Source organism: Gymnoscopelus braueri, assembly GCF_963280865.1.
Source record: "Gymnoscopelus braueri genome assembly, chromosome: 19".
NCBI classification, from domain to species: Eukaryota; Metazoa; Chordata; class Actinopteri; order Myctophiformes; family Myctophidae; genus Gymnoscopelus; species Gymnoscopelus braueri.
In genome coordinates, this window is record NC_137621.1 from 18,507,200 (window position 1) to 18,524,246 (window position 17,047).

Here is a 17,047-nt window from a genome sequence, read left to right on the forward strand (position 1 = left end):
TATTTCTATGTTGCCTGTTGAGAAGACACAACGTTTATAATGAAACCAGAAAGGAACGAAAGATTAGAATCATAAAACATAAGGCTCATATTTATTGAGATATAGCGCCATCTCGTGGCTAAATAGAGTTACACGGTCAGGATATGGGTGGGCGTTCCCTTGGCTTCTACCAAGATTCCTATTGGTTAACTGATGGCAAACGCCGGATTTCAGAAGGATAGAGACACACGGCCGGAAGCGGAAGGCCTACAAATCCACGCCCACTTTTGACACTCGGGGTCCGTTAGAACGATGAACTGCAGCTCTCAATGCAATCTCTATGAGAGGCATTGTAAAATACCGTCATTTCACTGGTTAACTACTGAGGCTGTAGCGATTTTTTTGGTGTTCTAATAATCTGTCCCATTTGTTTAATTTGTCCTTTTTAATGTCCCATATCTTTCATCTCGATATACTACCCACAATATACTATAATATACTCCATCAGTATGTCAAAACCGCTAGCATCGGAGATCCAGACTTTAAGTGGTCGCATCACGGACGCATCCCTTGAGGTTTTCAATACCCAGAAAACTGGCGAAAGTGGCCGTTTTCAATAGGTTTTGGTCATTATCTCTGGAACAGAAGGTCCAATCTGCTCAGTTCAAAGCTTGTTGGATGCGTGACTTTGAGGACATTAAGCACGCAATGACACATTTTCGGGTTATTTTTTTTTTAGGGGAGGCAATACCTTAGTTGGGCAGGCGACCGCCTCTCCTGCCTCTACAGTGGGTACGCTGTCGGTCGGCGCTCGGCGCTCGTAAAGACAGTGATGTCACTGAAATGCCTCTCTACTGTCTACCCTCTGCTGTGTTAGCATTATGGGTAACTCGTTAAAGTGGCAAACTAAATGTGAAACACATCAACTATTAAGAAAACAAGAAGATATGTTGACAAAGACACTCCATACATTTGGAAACATATTTTTATTTAAATCAATATCGTCTCCAGTTAATGTAGGAATATTTCAAAAGTAGGCTAATTCTCATATCCTCTCATAGGGATTGCATTGGCAGCTGCAGTTCATCGTTCTAACGGACCTCGAGTAGCGGCGCTGTCTCAAAAGTGGGCGTGAAATTTGTAGTCCCCGTGTGTCTCTATACTGGGAAATTGAGGAACCTCCAGTGTTGCCATGTCCGCGTATTATAAGCGACTTGGGGCTTCTTTTTCTGTAAAGTTGCTTTACAGAATATATATATATAAAATTGGTAGTTGCGGGTTGCGGTTTTGGGGCTTGTTTCTAATGTGTGTAGTTGCTTACTGGGGGCTTGTTTCTAAAGTGTAGTTGCTTATTTGGTCTTGCTTCCTAATGTTGTTTAAACCGGTGTTTCTCAAACATTTTCACGTCAAGGACGCCCAGATTAATATGTATTTGTCTGCGGCCCCCCATCTAAAAATATGTTATGCGTTATGCCATACAAGATTTGTGTTAAAATGTTTCAATTTTTTTTTTTTTTACATTTTATTCCCAAGACTTAAAAAAAATAATAGCATCTACAAGCTCACAACGCGTCACATTACGACGCGTTGTGAGCTTGTAGATCAGCTATTTTCTAATAGCCAACGTCGAAAGGCCTTCTTTAGGGCTTGTTTTCATAGACCTGGTTGCTTTGTTTCTCTCGCAAAATCTGGCAACACTGGGAACGTCCCGAATGTCTTATCCTCGTGAATAATGCAAAAAGAATACACTTCCCAGAAATCACTGCGTTTCACCCACCGTGTGTCATTTCCTGTCGATCCAAATGGTCTGGTTATTTCCAGGATTATACTGCCTTTATTTTGTTTGTAGATCTTGGAATATAATATTACTGGTCTCTAATCCAACTGTGCGATTCGATGTGTAGACTTTGAAGTCTGCTATCCTGTCTGTGCACTCCAGTGCTTTGGTCGAGAAGTGATCGATGTGAGTAGATGCCAGCCAGGTTAGAAGATTGCCTTGGATAACTACTTTGTTTTTGAAAAGGTCTTGGAATATGACAGGCACGACATGGCATGTTTTAGGTTACACTTTAGGTACACTTCCAGGGGTATAAAGTGCATCAATGTTAACAGTTAGCATCAGGTGTTTACAAGGTGTCAGCTGCGACCTACACAGTGGTAGCACATTGAGGATTGTATGTACATCATAGTCACCCTCCTCTGTATCCTGGGTTATGTGCTAAGAATCTGCATGAAGCTGCAATGTATAAGGGGGCTTGTGACTTTCTAATGCAGATGCATTTTAGATACCATCACACACAAGTAACCTATATGATTCTATAGGCCAAGGACAGCTCTGGCAGCTACTGTACACAGTCTGGACTTTTTAGAGTTGCACTTTTAACTTACTAATGGCAAAGGAAGAATGCATTGCAACGTGGAACAACTGTACAGAAGACACTTCAACACTAAGACACAGGACACCCTGTGTAGCCTCAGAGAAGAGCCAGAGCTCCCAAACACCATCCTCCCACCTGTCAGAGGATGCAAACACTGATAGTGACGGACAATCGTCAAATGACACGCAGACCTCAAATGGGACAACTTCTCAGTGGTATCACAGAGGGATCTACCCTCCCTGTAATGAGACCCGCAGCACAGTACATCTTATACTGGTGGTGGTGCTGTCTTTCTCCACTCGCCTCTACAAGATCATGGAACCCCCTCATGTGTGGTGAGTAACCACACACACACACACACACACACACACACACACACACACACACACACACACACACACACACACAGTTGAGGGTTCTTGCAGAGCCAGAGACTGCATTGCTAGAACCACATTTGTAGGACCTACCTTAGCCTCGGACAAGACTGGAAGGTATTTTCTTTTCTTTTTTGATTGGTTTTGACATTATTGTATTATCGCTGTCTGCCTCGGTCGACCCCTAATAGCCCCTGAGAGCTCCCTCTTTTATGGTCTTACTTCTCCAGTCCATACATGTACAAATTCAAAATATAAAGTGCTTACCCTCAAACAATAGATGTGGCAGGTGCACAGTGAGAAGGCCTACATCATTACCAAGTTTGTTTACAAACTTTACATTAACATCAACCATCCTCTCGATGTTTCAGCTGGGATGAGACCCACTTTGGGAAAATGGGGAGCTACTACATCAACAGAACATTCTTCTTTGATGTCCACCCGCCTCTGGGGAAAGTAAGATTAACTATTAAAACATAATTCCCTGTTTGGAGAAACTGACCGGTCCTGTCCTGGTGAGAAAGCTACCCTTTTTCCCCCTCCTCTGTTCCAGATGCTGATTGGTCTAGCTGGCTATATGACAGGCTATGACGGCACATTTCCTTTCATAAAACCTGGGGACAAATATGAACACCACAGCTACTGGGGGATGAGAGGGGTAAGCGTCTCGCCTCTTGAACAGCAAAATCTTGAGTAGTACTGTAGTTAAAGTACCATACCAGGCTAATTTTGACTTCACACCATTAGCAGAGATTGCCTGTCTTCTGGTAATGAGGGTGTAAAAATGTATCTGTTAGGGTTTTACAGTGTATGAAACGTGCTTTTGTGATATAGACCATGATGCAGAAGAGTTGTTCATGTTAATTTGACATGGATGCCCTATATGTCTCCTTCTAGCTCTGTGCTAGTCTGGGCGCCTGCCTCCCTATCTTTTCCTACCTCACAGTAATGGAACTGTCTCAGTCTCCATCTGCTGCTCTCATCACTGCTGCTCTGCTTGTATTTGGTGAGTGTTAGCTTGTTAAACTATAACTATAATATAATAATAAACGAGTTAAAATATAAGAACATTTGGCAAAAATAGCAGATCTACAAGCTCACAACGCATCGCAAAACATTGTTAGCACATAGTTCAGCCATGTTGTATTCGGTTCCTCAAGCTATTCTGTATAAATTTGACTCTTCTGACAGACACGGGCTGCATCTCCATTTCCCAGTACATCCTGCTGGATCCCATCCTCATGTTCTTCATCATGGGTGCAGTGCTGAGCATGGTCAAGTTCAACCAGCAGCGATACAGGTAGGACATCTGTACAAGCCTTATTTGAATCTCATTGGTCGACCTGGCCAATAAGGCTTGTGACCTACTAGTATTGATGTTTACACACAAAACATTACACATCACAGTTGTGTGGAACACTTTAGTTCCATTGTGTGAAATCTGACTGTGGGATGGAACTAGACTTGAGGAACTAGACTTGAGGCAAGAATTCAAACACAGGTCTTTACAATATCATATGTTGTGCTATACTGTGAGAATCTAATACAGTTGTCCATTTTTATTCAGGCCGTTTAGCACCCCCTGGTGGCTGTGGCTTGTAACGACGGGTGTAAACCTTGCCGGGGCGTTGGGAGTCAAGTTTGTGGGATTGTTTGTCATCCTATTGGTGGGACTGAACACAGCTTGGGACCTCTGGAGACTTCTGGGGGACCTGCACCTCTCACTGGTAACCAGCATTGTCCATTTGGTCACACTTAACATCTGATACTTGATTAATTGTATTAGATAATGCTGGAATTTTGTACAGTAAAACATTGGGTTGTATAGCTACCTAAGTCCAAATATTGTTAATCATAGTTATGTTTTATTGATTCTGTACTCTTTGAGTGAGGAACCGGAAACATTTGTTTTTCTCTAATCACAGGTCTGACAACCACACTTAATACTAACAAACAAATGCACACCAAGTGGATTCTGGCAATATATAAAAAAAGAAAAACATCATACTAAGAATAGAGGATTTAAATGATAAGAAATAACAATCCAGCCCTCTCAACGTCTCTTCTTTGTCTTGTGCTCTGGTTCTGTTGCCAGCTGGATATTGCAAAGCACTTGCTGGCCCGGGTGTTTGGACTCATCCTTCTTCCCCTGTTCCTCTACGTTACAATATTTGCAGTCCATTTTGTTGTATTGAACAAAAGGTGTGTGTGACTTTTTGTTTTTCCTTCTGATTTGTTTAACCACTTAAGCCCTATATACTTCTTCCTACAACAAACAAGCTTATAGATTTGCTATTTTTGTGCACGCTCCATCATTTTGTTGTATTCTGTGAGAAGAGACAGGGTAGAGTGAGAGCAGAAGGGAAAGAGATAGAAACAGGTTAAATAAAACAAAGAATATGCATACAGATAGCGTATGTGATAGTAGGTACGTAGTACGTATATACATGATGTTTAGAACATTAGCATCATATGTAGGTGTGTACATGTTATTTTAGAAACATTAGCATCATTATGCAGGACAGGTGTTTGCATAACGTACTGCCACGAGGCTGGGTTAAAAAAAAGTAGCAGGAGGTACAGTGTTCTTAAGGTGCTGTTTTGTTTCAGAGACCAGTTCATCTGAGGTAAAAAAAAAAACGAAAACATATTTCACATGATTAAGAACCACCTCAGGTGAAATGACACATAAGGAAGCATGAAGGGAAACTAGACCAACATGAGGGAAATATTCCCAGGTGTTGCTATAGAAGATCATGCATGCTCAGTTAACCTGTCTTGTATATAAAGGTTAATAAATTACATTGCTTGGTTGTGTGCTAACATTTACCAACGTTCATTTGGCAGTCACAAATCTTTTCTTCTCTTACCAGCGGTCCAGGAGATGGTTTCTTCAGCTCCGCCTTCCAGTCCCGTCTAATAGGAAATAATCTACACAATGCATCCATGCCTGAGTGTGAGCTCCAGTCACTATTTACATGAAAAATGTATAAATATTCACACACTGCACATTTTGCTCTTATGTCTTGACTCGAGGTGGCTCTTGACGTAAGATCAAAATGTCCACTGTGTGAATATGGTCAATTGTTTTGTGCCTAATTGTTAAGTGTGTGTATTTGTTCTCACCCTGGACCAGACCTGGCATATGGCTCCACCATCACAGTGAAAAACCTTCGCATCGCTGGAGGCTACCTGCACTCCCACTGGCATTTGTACCCAGAGGGAGTAGGCGCTAAGCAGCAGCAGGTCAGACCACAGGCCCTTCTCTTCTGTGGAACATTTGTAAACACTTAATCAACAGACTGTGCTTAAAGGGCCACTTTGCAGATTTAGTCTGGTTCCTTATGCTTAGATTTACAATGTTGTCGGATTTTTTTGAAGATTTGCAAAACTATACATTTTTGGAAAGGTTATTGTCTAAGGAATCAGAAAATCAATGTTTGCATTTGCCCAGATGTGTATATGGCGGCCATATTGGCAATTACAAAATGGCCACCCTAAAATGTACGTTTTTTAATATCTCGGCCTCTAAATAAGCTGGAACATTGATTTTAACTCCTAAACCTACATTTTCAGTGTCGAGGAATACAATGGTGGTAATTATAAAGCTACAAAACTTTACAATATTAACCCTTAGATGCATGACTGAGTCCAAAATGACCAGATGTGGATGTTTTCTTGCAATATCTTCGTAATTAAAAAACATTTATCAATTCATATTGAAGATTTGCAAAACTATACATTTTTGGAAAGGTTATTGTCTAAGGAATCATAAAATCAATGTTTGCATTTGCCCAGATGTCTGTGGCCATATTGGAATTGACAAAATGGCCGCCGTAAAATGTATGTCTTGTAATATCTTGGCTTCTAAATAAGATGGAACATTGTTTTTAATGGCTAAACCTACATTTTCAGGGTCAAGGAATCCAATGGTGCAAGTTATCATTTCATTTTTTGTATCATCCCATTGACATAATCCATCATATGGGTAAAAACAGCACAGCCCAGGCAGTCAGTCAGATACTAACTCAGTGTTCTTTTTATTTCTTTTAACTGTGAACTTTGGATGTTTGTGTAACCATCTTAAACATCATGACATGTGTGATCTTAGACAGTCTCTATGCATCATCATAATCATCATCATCATCATCATCACTTTCGTGCGTCACAGCTTGGGAATCGTCATCGTTCTGACACTGGCTGCTGCAATGACACATTTCAGTACAGGCTAAGTCCTTAGCTTTGCAGGAACATCTGCCAGAAGAACAGTCAGATTTACACTTGCATTGAACCATCTCAAGGATGGCCTTTTGGGCTGGGAGGACCTCTGTGGTCGTTGGTTTCAGCATGCCATCCAAGTGTTTGAAGTACCCATTTTGCAGGGGATGCAGCTGTGGATCCTGCATATTAATGGCTGCTTGTGCCCATGCCCTTGTTTGGACATGGATTCTCAAGATGTGCTGCTTCAGAGCTCCAGGTGTTGGAGGGAGCTTGTCACTTTCTGCCCTGTGTTTGCAGAACAGATGCCATCGCAGTTCAGGGATTGTCTTGATGTTGATACCCTTGGGTGAGTAAGCTGCACATACAAAGGACTCCAGTGTTGACAGCATTCCTTCTGTCACTTCTGCTTCATCCAAAAGCATCTGCAGAGCTTTGATAATATCTCCATCCGTTTTGAGGTAGACCTGCAGCCAGGTTGCCTTGCTTATACGGGAGAACCTCCCTGTGTTGTCGGCCCCAGTGAATTCATGGAAGGCTGGCAAAGCCTTTGCTCTTTCTTTACCTAGAGCTCGCCACAATCTTCAAATCTTCAAATCTTCTCCCCAAGCTGTGATGCAAGAAAGTGATGATGATGATGATGATGATGGATAGAGACTGTCTAAGATTACACATGTCATGATGTTTAAGATGGTTACACAAACATCCAAAGTTCACAGTTAAAAGAAATAAAAAGAACACTGAGTTAGTATCTGACTGACTGCCTGGGCTGTGCTGTTTTTACCCATATGATGGATTATGTCAATGGGATGATACAAAAAATGAAATGATAACTTGCACCATTGGATTCCTTGACCCTGAAAATGTAGGTTTAGCCATCTTATTTAGAAGCCAAGATATTACAAAACATACATTTTACGGCGGCCATTTTGTCAATTCCAATATGGCCACAGACATCTGGGCAAATGCAAACATTGATTTTATGATTCCTTAGACAATAACCTTTCCAAAAATGTATAGTTTTGCAAATCTTCAATATGAATTGATAAATGTTTTTTTAATTACAAAGATATTGCAAGAAAACAACCACATCTGGTCATTTTGGACTCAGTCATGCATCTAAGGGTTAATATTGTAAAGTTTTGTAGCTTTATAATTACCACCATTGGATTCCTCGACACTGAAAATGTAGGTTTAAGATTTAAAATCAATGTTCCAGCTTATTTAGAGGCCGAGATATTAAAAAACGTACATTTTAGGGTGGCCATTTTGTAATTGCCAATATGGCCGCCATTTACACATCTGGGCAAATGCAAACATTGATTTTCTGATTCATTAGACAATAACCTTTCCAAAAATGTATAGTTTTGCAAATCTTCAAAAAAATCCGACAAAATTACATAGTGAACCAGACTAATTTATCTTTTTACCCTAATCGCTCTGTTTGTAAGGAGGATATGCGGAAATCCTTCCAATGTTCCCTCCTCATAATGTTCTGGAAAAACCCTGCTAGCTTGCACAATGTATAGAGTGTGAACTCTGAAGACAGGCCTATTCAGGAGCTTGTAATTTAGGCGTTTCCTCTGAATAAACTGTCTCTTGTGCTGCATCTTGTGTTTCCATATATAGGTGACGGCTTACCTCCATAAGGACTACAACAACTTGTGGATGGTCCATAGACAGGATGAGAACAACGGTGAGCAGACAGGCCATGTGGTCTCTTAATGTTTATTACAGAGACAGTTGAATGTTACAGAGACAAAGAATGAATGCAATGTTCTCATGGTTGGTCACAGTGGCTCTCAACCTTGTTTGAGCTCTCAACCACTAACATATTTCTAACAATCCTCAAGGACCACCCCCACCTCAACTCTCCTCAACAATCTATTTATTTTTAAGACATAACAGTCATTTGTTAATAATTAACATGAATTATCTTAAAATAAATATATAAAGCAAGTTCGACCTATTAGTTCTAACAATTTCTAAAGATTTGATGGACTCGTGAAATATTATTTAACCATGTTTTTTTTCTTGTGGACCAGCTGTAATTATGCCATGGACCACTGCTTGAGAAATGGTGGTTTAAAAGAATGAATGTGTTCTCATTTTTTTAGATTCAGGTCAACCTGGGTCCTCTGACTTGGTCCATCATGGAGACATCATTAGATTAATGCATAAAGAGTAAGTCATGTCATACAGACACAAGACTCTTCAAAACAAAGTTTATCATTGAATCTTCATTAATAGGTTTAATCTTTCTCATTATTATTTGAGTAACCTACCTTCCAAGGAATGGGAGATGTGTGGATTTGTTTAACATGTTTGAAAATAATTTAATAAGGTAAAACAAAATCACTATGAAGATATTGAAAATATTCTTATTTGCAATGTGTCTTTCATCAATGTAAAATAATTCACAATAAACCCCTAATTTGCCTGTCCTTTAACCTGTGTTGCTCTTAAGTCTGATTTCAGTAGGTAAAGACATAAAACACGGAGGAACAATGTAGATTTGTGTATTTAACAGATTAAATAATAAGGATTACAGATCTTGATATCACACTTGTATTAATTAGTCATTTTCTTGTCAGGACAACCCGTAACCTTCACAGCCACCTCCATGAGGCACCGCAGACCAAGAAACACTTCCAGGTCACAGGTTACGGCATTGTGAGTAAAATAACATAAGTTGGTATTTATAATCTTTTAGAATGAGGAATTGTGTCTTACAGTACAGTAGTGTCTCGCTGAGTCTGTCCCCTAGTTTATATTGTACAGGATGTCTGCTTGTCCTGGAAAAGTTGTCTTAAAATCAGTTTATATTAGTGTCTTATGGAATCAATTTAGTACCTTTTTATTAAAATGATCTTAACATGTCTGAAATGTAACTTGCTGTAACTGCAATTAACCCTCTCTGTCCTGATGTCAGAATGGTACAGGTGACCCCAATGACCTCTGGCAGGTGGAAGTGAGTGGAGGACGGAAAGGGGACCTGGTGAAGGTGCTGCGTAGTAAAGTGCGCTTTCTGCACAAAGCCACCGGTTGTGTTCTTTACTCCTCTGGCAAGATCCTTCCAAAGTGGTAAGAAGGGATTATTGTTCTGTTGCAATGGGTTCCTTAACAGTGTAGCTCACGCTTTTTAATTTCAAGGACCTTTAAAAAACATCTCTGAGACCCAAATCTACACTGTAAAATCCTCAGCGTTATTGTGACTCTGAGAGTGTACAAACTATCAATCATTTAGCTGTGGACCCCCTGGAACCACCTCCTGTGCTCCCTGGACCCCATGTTGGGAACCAGTGGTTTTTAGACAAATTAGTTATAAAGTTAAAGCTAACCTAAAGGTGTCCTCTCTGTCCAGGGGCTGGGAGCAGGTGGAGGTGACATGTAGTCCATACCTGAAGGAGACGCCAAACTCCCAGTGGAATATTGAAGATCACATCAATCCCAAATGTATGATGTACACTCATTACAGCAGTTATGTTACTTCTTGTCATAAAACGTACTGGTATCATAAAACGTACTTACGTATTGGTCTGCTTTCTGTGTGTGTTGACAGTGTCCAACATTAGTTTGTCTGTGCTGAAGCCCCATTTCCTGGAGATTTTACTGGAGTCCCATATCGTTATGATCAGAGTAAGTTCAGAGAAAATAATGCTACTTTTTTTGGGAATGTCAAAGAATCGATTAACCAATTTATTAATGTAATCTTCTTTCGCAACGGTTTGGTGTAAAAATAGTGAAAATAACCGATCTACAAGCTCACAACGTGTCGCCATGTGTTGCGTTGTGACCTTGTAGATCGGCTATTTTCACTATTTTGAAAATTGGGATTGATTGTTAATTAAATATTTTCTTGAATTATCGATTATCAGTTATTTTCTATAATGGATTAAATCACTTGGTTCGAATAACTGTTATGCTTTATTCAAATGTGTCACTGTAATGGTATCAATGCCCATCATTGTGTGTCTCCTTTTTAGGGTAACAGTGGTTTGAAACCCAAAGATAATGAGATGAACTCTAAACCCTGGCACTGGCCCATCGACTATCAGGTACTGTACATCATATATTATTATACTACTTCTTTAATTAGTTTTAGTATTAAATACAGAAATACATGCTAACTGTTTCTTTTGTTTGGTTTCTATGAAGGGATTGAGGTTTTCTGGAGTGAATGAGACCGAGTATCGTGTTTACTTGCTGGGAAACCCTGTAAGTTTCACTTTATGCTTGCTGTCTGTCTGTCTGTCTGTCTGTCTGATTGACCATGACATGTGAATAGTGGTGGAAAGTAACTAAGTACATTTACTCAAGTACTGTACTTAAGTACAATTTTGAGGTGTTTTTTACTTTACTGGAGTATTTCCAATATTCAATACTTTTACTACTCCACTAAATCTCAGAGGTAAATATTGTAATTTGACTCCACTACAATTATTTGAAAACTTTAGTTACTAGTTGCTTTGTAGATTTGAATTGTTGTTACAAAACATACATTACCTCTTCAGCCCTATTTAAACTTTGGCTATTTGAAAGCCGATCTACAAGCTCACGACGCGTAGTGAGCTTGTAGATCTGCTATTTTCAAAAGATTTTAATACATTGTATTCATATGATACCTTGTGAAACGGAACATTCTGTATAATGAGTACTTTCGGTACTTTAAGTATATTTTGATGCCATTACTTTTGTACTTTTACTTAAGTAAACTTTGAATACCGGACTTTTATCTTTATGTTTATACATTGCAGTATTGATACTTTTACTTAAGTAAAAAAAATGCTGTCTTGGGTAAATGAAGTTGTAACTCCTCCTCAGGTGGTGTGGTGGATTAACCTGGCTAGTCTGGCGCTGTATGTCATCATGATAGCTTTAGCCTCTGTCGCCCTCCAACGATGTGTCCCCCTGAACCAAAAAAGAAGAGGTAGGGTGATTCACCTAATGTAATATCCCACTGCAGGCATCATGCACTTAAGCCCTATATCATTAGTTGTACGACAAATAGCGATAGTCGATTTACAAGGTCACAACGTGTATTATTCAGTTTAGAAAATGTTATACAATTCTGTTGTTCGTCTAATGCTAACCGATCATTCAATTATCATTTTCACCCCTATATTTCAGAGCAATGTTGGGTGCTTAGGAAAGGAGGAGGCCTGCTATTCCTGGGCTGGCTGCTGCACTATGCACCTTTCTACGCAATGGGCCGCATTCTTTACTACCACCATTATTTCCCTGCCATGCTCTTTAGTAGTATGCTAACAGGTACTGAATCCTACTGTATCATGTGTGGGCCACGTAGTGGCCCAAACCTCTAGTTTTATTAAAGTGCCAAATCACAACAAGTTTTCTCAAGACACTTCACATATAGAGCAGAGACCCGACATTGTCCCACCTCGAGCAAGTAATTTTGCTATAGTGGCAACGAAAAACTCGCCCTTAACTGGAAGAAATGTCAGGCAGACCCAGGCTCTAATGTGGCGGCCATCTGCCTCGACCGTGTCCAGAGAGAGAGAGACAGACAGACAGACAGACAGACGCAAGTAGTAACATCAACAATAATAATAAATATAATGGTGTAAGATAGTATATAATGATATAATGTAGTATAGCAGTAAATATAATGGTATAATATAGCAGCAACTCACAGTTGAGGCAAACATTTTAAATAAATTGTGTTTTATATATATGTGTGTGTGTGTGTGTGTGTGTGTGTGTATATACAGTAGATAGACACACACACACACACACACACACACACACACACACACACACACACACACACACACACACACACTGTGTGTGTATATATAACACACTGTATATTTTTTCTTTTCTCAAATAGCAGATCTACAAGCTCACATTGCGTCACAATGTTGTGACTCTTAGCTAGCTTGTAGATTTGTCTATTTCTGCTATTTTAGTAGGCCTTCAGTGTTTAATGTAGTTGTGCTTTGCTACTTCTCAGGAATCACACTGGACACATTGTTGCAAAGTAGTGACCTGTTGCTCTGCCCACCCTATTCCTATTGGCTGCTAAGAGCTGGGCAGGTGGTGCTTCTTTTCATCATCCTTTACAGGTGAGCAGACCTGTTACATTAGTTTAGGAAACTTAAGGATTGAGTTAAAGGCCCAATCCGGGATTGTTTTGTACGTATAAATTAAGGTTATATTCACATTCTTATAGGGTTTGATTTGTAACATTTACAACCCCATCATAAATGAAATGTAGGTCTGTTTTACCCCAATCTTTACGAACATGAGAAATGTAAACAAACTTATTACAGTACCAACATACTGCAAATAAAGTTAAAAATCATTAATCATTTGTCTATAGTGTATGTGAGTTTGTGAGTCAAGGCTGCAGGATATTCCAACTGACGTCCGAAGGCTGCAGGATATTCCAACTGACGTCTGAACCTTGTTTGGCTTGGGCAGGCAATAAGAACAAAATTACGTCATTCAGAACTGACGTCCAACCTTGTTTGGCTTGGGCAGGCAATAAGAACAAAATTACGTCATTCAGAATGTCGGCCGTGCCTTTCAGAACTTGGTTGCACCTCCAAGATGTTCTAACTAGCCGAACAAAGTTCTGACATAACATGGTGTGTGATTGGTCAGATACTCGATGCGCTAATGATTCATATTGCTTTATTTCCGCAATCTGTCAGCAACGTACAGTACTACCATGGACCGCTTTGAAGAAATAATCCCTCTCTGTGTGACTGCAAATCTAATGTATTGTCGCTTCGCTTTTTGTATTGAACCCCGTACCTGCCGTCTGTATTGTCACACCACACAGTCAGAAAATAAACAGTCTACTGTAGCACTCGTCTCATCTGTCATTACAGATATAAAAAAAAATATATATATATATATATATATATATATATATATAAAAAGCCATTAATGCCAGTGGAGAGATTTAGCACACACATTGTGCACTGTCTGTCGCCAGAAATGGCGGCCAAATGATGTAAAGGCACATCAGAGATTGATGAAAATAATCAGTGGAGATCCAGGCAGAATACTGAGTGGGCGGGGTCCGCCATTCAGAACTCATTGCAGAGTAACACTTTAGTCCTCGCCAAACTTTCTTCGGTTCGCAAGCCCTTCCGAAGCTGAACAAAGTTCTTGTTCATTTGGAGTATGTTGCAGCCTTCGGTCTCCTAGAGAAAATAAAAACATGTCTCTGATGCTATTTATTTTATTATTTGTTTTGGGCTGCCGCTTTGTTGTTATTTTTATTTTATGTTATTTTTGTTAAGTTCTATAGCCTTTTCATCAATGGTTTTGTTCTTGCCACTACCATAGAAAATGCTATTTCATAATTACTGCTAGTACTAACCACTGGATGCCATTCTGTCTGTTTCACACCTCATTCATATTTCTCTGTCTGCCTTCCAATGCAGCTTCTATCTGTTTCATCCATTGTGCTATGGCATGAGAGGCCCCCTGGCACATGAACCCGGCAGCACCATGGCTGGCCTCAAGTGGATGGACTCCTGGGAATTCTGACCAGCTTTATTTAATGATGACATACGATTAGATAGATATCTAATGTCTGGGCCGGGGCACTACTGTTGAAAAGTGGTAAGACAAAAGGACAAAAAGAAAATATGTGACAGACGTATGAATTGATAAACCACCTTAGACTAGAGCCAGACCGATATATCGGCCTGGCTGATCGGCCATTATTTGATTTATTTTGTTGACATTGGTATTGGCAATTATGCAGCCAGTGTCCTTATTTTTAACAACTTTTAACCTGGTGTTCCTATTTTGGACATGTCATTATACAGTAGTTAAACACTTTCAAAAGTTTCCAAACATTTTCAAAAATATATAAGATGTCTCATTGTGACACATTGTTAGTTTGTAGATCTGCTCATTTTTCTTTTTTTGACTTTTTTGACTCCAAAACTGGAATCGGCATCAGACCCGAGCCGCACACAACTCGGATCCTATATCTTGAGTTGCAATACCAACTCTTGACAGCCCATTCATACAAACAGAAAAGTCCTCTCTGTTTGTATTAAACAACGTTAAACTCACCAAGATTGCAGCTGTATGGAAAGCTTGGATTATCCTCTTTGTATCTGTCAAGTTTTTGTTTCATAAAAATCCACCATAGACATGTTATGACCTACCGTAATTTTCGCACTATTAGCCGCACCTGAATATAAGCCGCAGCAGCTAAATTGAATGATTTGTACATATATAAGCCGCACTGGACTATAAGCCGCGGGTGTAAAATCCATAGATTTAGGAGGTCCCCTAGTGGCCGTTAGCTGTAAAAATCCATAGATAAGCCGCACCGTTATATAAGCCGCAGGGTTGAAAAATGGGAAAAAAGTTGCGGCTTATAGTCCGAAATTTACGGTACTTTCTGTCAATAAATTCTGTGCAGGTGATTATTTTTCTCAAGTGTTTTGAGTTTGGAAGCGCTCGTTGGAAATCACTTAACGGTCCTGCATTCCACCTGATTCGAAATTGCACATTATGCAGGAGGCAGCAGGACGTTGCATTATTGAAAAACACAAATAATCACCTGCATGGAATTTATTGAAAGCAAATAGGTCATAACATGTCTACGGTGGATTTTTATGAAACAAAAACTTGACAGATACAAATCGCATAATCCAAGCTTTCCGTACAGTTGCAATCTTGGAGCATTTAACGTTGTTTAATACATAAGATAGGACTTTTCTGTTTGGATGAATTGGCTGTCAAGGGTTGGTATAAATGACTGTAATGTAATGTATTGCAACTCAGATGCCAGATAGCAGCATTATAGCATCTGAGTTGCTTGCGGCTAATCAGACCCATAACTCTATGATCGGACCCCACAAATCTGGCATCGGTCGAGCTCTACCTTAGACCAACCGCAGACTTCCGTTACAGCCCAGCGAAACGGAGGCTTACCTCAAATTATCTCTGGCAAAACCTGGACATGCTGACTCATGATTCAGACCCTCCCGTCACTGGACTTGACTACAAGAGAGTAGAGACTATCCTGACATTAATATGATGCATAAGTATTTTATGATTTCATTTCACTTCCTTGAGTTTAATAGTGTTTACAGCATTTCCTTCTCTTTTTTTTTACATAAAGTACTATTTCAGCCTCTACCTGTTCAGGCATTTCTGTTTCTCAACATTTTAAAGTGTCTTAGTTCATTGTGTATTGAGAATGTTTGAATTTGTGCAATATAAGAGCCAGAGAGTCTTGCAGAGTATTTAAAAATGAATATTTAGAAAGCTGATGATGTTGCCGAACTGCCTTAACATGTATTACATTCTGTAATTATGTTGCAATAATAAGCTCAAGTGCCTGAAGGGATGAAGTGAAATGTAAACCTTGTTTTCAAATGTTCTCATTGATTTTCACTAATTTCTAAGGCAAACGCTTTTTGGTCACATCAAAGACCTCTGTATTTCGCTTCAAGATGGTCTAGAATAGATCATGGTGCCCAGTATTTTTGTACTGTACAAGGCTATAAATGCTGTTCGGCTTCTGTTTGTTATTACGAAACCTCTACTGAATTTTATGTGATGTGGATATTTTAAAATGACCAATAAAGTTGTGAAAGAAAAACAAATGTTGTGATCTGTTCTGTCTTTAATGGATATGTGATTAAACATTGCTGTGCATAATTTTTTGTATAATATATAAATTCTAAATAGAAAGTGCAACTTCACGTATATTGTAAGTAGTATGTTGGTAAAGGCTATATACAGACATGCAAAAGTGTCACTTTTCAGCTACAGTCACCTTTTTGAACCCAAATAGGGCAATTGTGTGACACCTGACCCGAAAGAAAACAACATGTCACCTTTTTCACCTCGGGGCTGTTTGCATGCCTGTATATAGCCTGTAAAATCTATATAGTATATAGATGCTATTAGTAGTTTTATGTAAATACTGTAATTTAATTTTAAAATAAACTTATGCTTAAGCAGGCTTTATGCTGTATTATTTCTCAAAGTGGATTCCAGGGATTCTCTGGGTTCCTTTAGGTGGGTCTAAATGGACCCTTACATGGCTGTAACAGTTGTAAATACCAAATGGACCCGTTCCATTTCTACACT

General features: G+C 39.4%; 1 protein-coding gene across 3 annotated transcripts; it reads left to right on the forward strand.

The window, feature by feature from the left end:
* Window positions 1-1,772: 1,772 nt before the first annotated feature.
* On the forward strand, window positions 1,773-16,521 carry pomt2 (protein-O-mannosyltransferase 2). 3 transcript variants are annotated; one of them, XM_080414484.1, is made up of 21 exons: window positions 1,773-2,692; window positions 3,103-3,187; window positions 3,285-3,389; window positions 3,629-3,737; window positions 3,923-4,031; window positions 4,299-4,458; window positions 4,827-4,933; window positions 5,605-5,687; window positions 5,868-5,977; window positions 8,579-8,645; window positions 9,067-9,133; window positions 9,544-9,622; window positions 9,882-10,033; window positions 10,314-10,405; window positions 10,512-10,588; window positions 10,936-11,007; window positions 11,108-11,167; window positions 11,774-11,879; window positions 12,080-12,220; window positions 12,924-13,035; window positions 14,368-16,521. In XM_080414484.1, the coding sequence occupies exons 1-21, from the start codon at window positions 2,370-2,372 to the stop codon at window positions 14,471-14,473; spliced, it is 2,322 nt and encodes a 773-aa protein (XP_080270610.1). In that variant the 5' UTR covers window positions 1,773-2,369; the 3' UTR covers window positions 14,474-16,521. The 3 variants fall into 3 exon arrangements, with proteins under 3 accessions (XP_080270610.1, XP_080270611.1, XP_080270612.1); XM_080414485.1 differs by having other exon boundaries at window positions 9,073-9,133; XM_080414486.1 differs by lacking the exons at window positions 4,299-4,458; window positions 4,827-4,933.
* Window positions 16,522-17,047: the final 526 nt, after the last annotated feature.

Excerpts from the sequence above, each read along its gene's own strand:
- pomt2 (XM_080414484.1), top strand. The coding sequence starts at position 2,370 with ATGGCAAAGGAAGAATGCATTGCAACGTGGAACAACTGTACAGAAGAC. Across the intron at positions 9,623-9,881 it reads AGGTCACAGGTTACGGCATT|AATGGTACAGGTGACCCCAA; the intron begins GTGAGTAAAATA and ends TCCTGATGTCAG. Across the intron at positions 11,168-11,773 it reads TTTACTTGCTGGGAAACCCT|GTGGTGTGGTGGATTAACCT; the intron begins GTAAGTTTCACT and ends ACTCCTCCTCAG.